This window comes from Mastomys coucha, unplaced genomic scaffold, assembly GCF_008632895.1.
Source record: "Mastomys coucha isolate ucsf_1 unplaced genomic scaffold, UCSF_Mcou_1 pScaffold5, whole genome shotgun sequence".
NCBI classification, from domain to species: domain Eukaryota; kingdom Metazoa; phylum Chordata; class Mammalia; order Rodentia; family Muridae; genus Mastomys; species Mastomys coucha.
The window spans coordinates 15723699-15729222 of NW_022196911.1; the positions used below are offsets into that span (position 1 = coordinate 15723699).

A 5524-nucleotide genomic window follows, 5' to 3' on the forward strand; every position below is an offset into this window, starting at 1 on the left:
GCTAGAACTTGCTTTTTCTCAGGTTGGCCATGAACTCAGAGACTCCTGGGATTAAAGGTGTATACCACCATACCTGAATCTGAATTTAGCTGGGTAGGATCTTGCCCCCAAATCCCTTAATCTGTTATTTCCTAGAATATAGGATTGAGTTCCATTTCACTCCCTGGTACCCCTTTAATACTTGAACCATATATTTTATATTTTTCCTTTCTAAGCTTGCTACGCTTGTTCAAAATGCTCTTCATGAGGCTTAACCTGAGAACAAAGTCTCTGCTGGGCTTTTTTGAGACTTCCTTTGTCAGGGCAATTATATAAACCTCTTACCTTAGCCTCAGGCAGACGCTTCAGACAAGGGCAAAAAGTAGCTACATTCTTCACCAAAATATCACAAAAACAGTCTCTAGACAACATTCTGAAGTTCTCCACTGAAACCTCTTGGGCCAAGTCTGCACAGTTCAAATCATACTCAGCGACAGCCCATTGAGTCCAACTTAAAGCATTCCACTGCTTTCCAAAGTCCACATTCCTCCAAACAAAAACCTGGTCGGGCCTATCACAGCAGTAACCCACTCCTGGTACTAACTTCTGTCTTAGTTAGGGTTTTAATGCTGTGAACAGACACCATGACCAAGGCAAGTCTTATAAAGGACAACATATATTTGGGGCTGGCTTACAGGTTCAGAGGTGCACCCTGTTAATATCAGGGTGGGAACATGACAGCATCTAGGCAGGTATGGTATTGGAGGATCTGAGAGTTCTACATCTTCATCTTAAGGCTGCAAGTGAAGGACTGGCTTCTAGGCATATAGGATGAGTGTCTTTTTCTTTTTCTTTTTCTTTTTTTTTTTCAGTTTTTTGAGGCAGGGTTTCTCTGTATAGCTGTGGCTGTCCTGGAACTCACTCTGTAGACCAGGTTGACCTCAAACTGAGAAATCCACCTGCCTCTGCCTCCCAAGTTCTGAGATTAAAGGTGTGCACCACCACTGCCTGGCAGGATGAGTATCTTAAGCCCACGCCCACAGTGACACACCTACTCCAACCTCTTAATAGTGCCACTCCCTGGCCCAGACAGATACAAACCATCACAAAGATCAAGTGTGTTCTGGGTGGGATGGCCACAGATGGCTTTTCTAATACAGAACCTGCAGGACCTGTATGGCTTGTGGTAGAGCACTGCCTAGCGAGGTCAAAGACTTGATTGTATCACTGTGTGTCTTAATTACTGTTCTATGGCTGTGAGAAAACATCACAACCAAAGGAGCTCTTCTAAAAGAAAACATTTTGCTTACAGTTTTAGAGAGTTAGCCCATGATAACCATGGCCAGACACAGCTAGGCATGGTGCTAGAGCAGTAACTGAGTGCTTTACTTTCTGATCTGAAGGCAGCAGGCAGAGAGACACACTGTGCCTGGAGTGATTTCAGAGTCTGCCTCAGCAACACAACAAAGCCACACTTTTTTTTTTTTTTTTTTTTTTTTGGTTTTTTGAGACAGGGTTTCTCTGTGTAGCCCTGGCTGTCCTGGAACTCACTCTGTACACCAGGCTGGCCTCGAACTCAGAAATCCGCCTGCCTCTGCCTCCCAAGTGCTGGGATTAAAGGCCGGCGGCGCCGCCGCCGCCGCCGCCGCCACCACCACCACCACCACCACCGCCACCACCACCACCGCCCGGCAAAGCCACACTTCTTAATTCTTCATTCTTAAACAGTTCCGTCCTCTAGTGACTAGACATCCAAATATATGAGCCTATGGGGTCCATTGTTGTTCAAGCCACAACATTGGAATTTAAAAGAAAAAAAGAAAGGGAGAAAGCACCAATTTCTAGGATGACAGCCTAGGGTGTGTTAAAAGGTTGTTTGTTTGTTTGTTTGTTTGTTTGTTTTTACGTGCACCAGTAGGAAAGGTTTGTTTGTTTGTTTGTTTCCTTTTCCATAGGGAGCATCTGCATTGACAGATAAGCAGACAGTTGTGAGGTGTAGATGGAGAGCTGCCCGGGCCTAGATGTTGAAGAAGGCTAGGTTGAGAATATTTGTAGAAACAGTTTCCTGAAGTGGGAAGCATTCACCCAAGAGTCATCTAGTACCTGTACTGTGAAAACCAATACCTCATGGATTCCCTTTAATAAAGGGAAATAAGATGTTTATATGCACACACACATGTACATGTATATAAGTTTTATTAATGAAGAAGAAACAGAACAGAAAGAAGACAACAGAAGAACTCAGGACAGCTACTGATAGCTGGTGGCCAGGCTTTTGGTCCTTTTACAACTTGATAGGTCATTAAGGAACACACTATTCTAGTTATTTGTAAATTCTTCAGACACCTTGAGATTTTCTCTACCATAACCTGGCTGTTGGTCTCAGTACCCTGGCCTAGATTTGCAGGGTTAGTCCCATTTCCTTCACCAGTGAACCTCAGTCCCTCACCTCCCCCATTTTTGTATATTTTTAGTAATATTGACCATGAGAACCACTAGTTTCTTCTGTGGGAGTGCCTTATGCATTCTCCTGTGAGCTCCTTGGCTTTTTATTCAAGGAATTAAAGGTCCACAAAGATTCCAAACTTAACAATTCCTTTATAGGCATTAGTACAGATCAGAAAGAAATACACTGTTAGGAATGAGGGTGTGTTACGTGAATGAGAAAAGACTCAAGGGCCCCCGATTCCTAGGATACTATAGAGCTAAAGGAGAGAGGAATCTGGTTATTAGGGGTATGGTCTTCTCTCTGACAAACAGATTTAGGCTATATAACATGTCTATTGTGAAGTTGTGGTGCAACTGATTTTAGTGATATGCATACCCAGTTTTGGATGAGTATAAGATGGTAATAGGGGGTTCTCCTTAAAAGTTTACTCAGAGGACACAATTTACCTTTTGCATCCAAAACAATCAGGATTAATCAATCAGCTTCCCCTAGCACACTCACCTTGTACTTGGACATAACTGAATATCTGTGTTTAATGATCATCAAAGGGAGGAGAAACTTATTCCATTGTTTTTAATTGTCCTATATGTGTGTGTGTGCGCACGCACATACATACATACACACACACACACATATATACATATATACATATATATATATGTGTATATATATATGTATATATATATATGTATACGTGTATATATATATATACACGTACGTACGTATGTACGTACATATATATATATCTGTGTAACTGTGGGTCCTGGATTTCTTGGTTTGGAGAGGTCTGTATGTGTATTGTGCATGCAGGTAAGTGTCTCAGGCTGCCAGCTTCATTATTAGCAGAAGGGTATGTTCATAGCCCAAACCAAGTGGGGTCCTACCATATAAACATTGCCTGCCTTATGTGTCTGTCCATAATAGATGATTTCATTTTTTATGGCCTGAAACTCAGGTTCTTCTGTCTCTGCCTTCTGAATGCTGGAATTAAAACTGTATGTCATTGTTCCCAGCTTTGTACTATAATCTCATTAGTTGTTGTCATCTTGAAACTGGCAATGGAGCAGTATCTAGAGATTGAGGGAAAGAGTGGTCTTAAATAAAGGAAATGTGGGTCTGTTTCATGTCGTTTTTAGTTTACTATAAGGCTAATTGGAAGATTAACTATAAAGGATCAGTTTGGTCACTGGTCTTTTTTAGCTAGCCAGGTTTTTGTTGTTTTTAATATTTACAACCGTTATATCTACTTGGTGGATCATTCACCCTTGTTAAGATGTAGTAGCCTCATCTCATTTTTGCTTGAAGCCTACTTTGTCAGATATGAGTGTAGTTACCCCTGCTTGTTTTCTGTTTCTATTTACTTTATTATTTTCCTTTGTGTTTCTTTCAGTCAGCAAACGGTGGGATTAGAAAAAACAGCTAGACTCTGTCTTTTTATTAGATAGTTAAGGCAATTTACATTTAGAGCTATTATTGAAAAACATCTGATTCCTGAAATTTTGTTGATTGATTTTTCTGGTTGGCTTTCTCTCCTGTCCTCATTAAGAGTAACTTGGTTTACTGAGTCTGACAGGATTCATTCTTTCTTGGTTCTCATTTATTTATCTGTCCCTCATAAGATTATTATTTTTTCCTGCGCTTTCATGTCTGACTGTCTTTTTTCCTTTGTGTATAGCATAAGTATTTTCTGTAGTGCTGACATCAGTACTTGCTTTAGTTGGACAAACTTGGAAAGTTCAAAAGAGAAGAAAGGAGAAGAAGGTTAGAAAATGGTAGAAAAAAGATCAAGCTTTTTAAAAATAAATTTTAGAAATGTAGGAAGAAATAAAAAAGTAGATAAATGTAAGAAAAAGAATTTAAAGAAAAACATTTTAAATGATACTTTTTAAGTTCATTGATAGGAATATCTGATGTAGCAAAGATAGTCTGACCTAGGACCTACATCATTACAGCTTTCCTACCTCACACAGACTTTTAATCAGTCAGCATACAGGCAACTTTTCTTTTGACCCTTCCATTCACAGCTTTTTAACTCCTCTTTCTGACCATTTTAGCGGTTTGCTGCAGTCATCATGAGAATAAGAGAGCCACGAACAACTGCATTGATTTTCAGTTCTGGAAAAATGGTGTGCACAGGAGCCAAGAGGTATCTTTAAGGAATGCTTTGTTTCTGGTAGATATATTAAGAAAGAAAAACAGGCTGGGCGGTGGTGGCACACGCCTTTAATCCCAGCACTTGGGAGGCAGAGGCAGGTGGATTTCTGAGTTCGAGGCCAACCAGGTCAACAGAGTGAGTTCCAGGACAGCCAGGGCTATACAGGGAAACACCCTATCTTGATATTAAAGAAAGAAAGAAAGAAAAAGAAAGAGAGAGAAAGAGAGAGAGAGAGAGAGAGAGAGAGAGAGAAAGAAAAGAAAGAAAGAAAAACAATTCTTTCGTCTTTCTGTTATCAGGCCAGCACTTTTCATGTTATTTTTGAATGGTTTGCTGTAATTACTTTACATAGCTTTGGTGCCCCACACTGTGTGTTACTTCTGATCTCCTGTGCTCTGGTTGTAGCACTGCTATTTGCATTCTGATTTCAGATGAAAACTCTTGAGTTGGAAAAAAAATCACAGCTTTATCCAATAGTGGTGTCCTAAAAATGGATAGAGATTTGATGTAAAGGAAGATAGAATTTGCATTTCCCAATAATAAATTTTACTAATTTTTTTTTTTAAAAAGATGAAGTTTTCATTTCAGTAGAGATTTATAGGTCAGAATGTTGTAATGACAGTGATCATGTTAATTGAACCACACGCTACATCTAATCCTTTAAGTCCTAGGGCTTGGTAGTAATGTGCCAAGTAGAAAGCTGATTTTGGTAGGTTTGTGGTTTCTGTTAAGGACACAGATAATTTAATTACTTTCCTAATTTAGACTCTGTTTATTATTCATCTAAATTATTCTATTAGGCTTCCGTACATAACTTACTGATTTTCCTTTCTGTAGTGAAGAACAATCCAGACTAGCAGCAAGAAAATACGCTAGAGTTGTGCAGAAGTTGGGCTTCCCAGCTAAGTTCTTAGACTTCAAGATCCAGAACATGGTGGGGA

General features: G+C 39.8%; 1 protein-coding gene across 1 annotated transcript in view; it reads left to right on the forward strand.

The window, feature by feature from the left end:
* Tbp (TATA-box binding protein) overlaps positions 1-5524 on the forward strand; it is a 20123-nt gene that overhangs the window by 11750 nt on the left and 2849 nt on the right. Inside the window, exons 5-6 of the mRNA XM_031351811.1 lie at positions 4483-4574; positions 5421-5524. Coding sequence (XP_031207671.1) covers positions 4483-4574; positions 5421-5524 — 196 coding nt within the window. The remainder of the gene's footprint in view (positions 1-4482; positions 4575-5420) is intronic.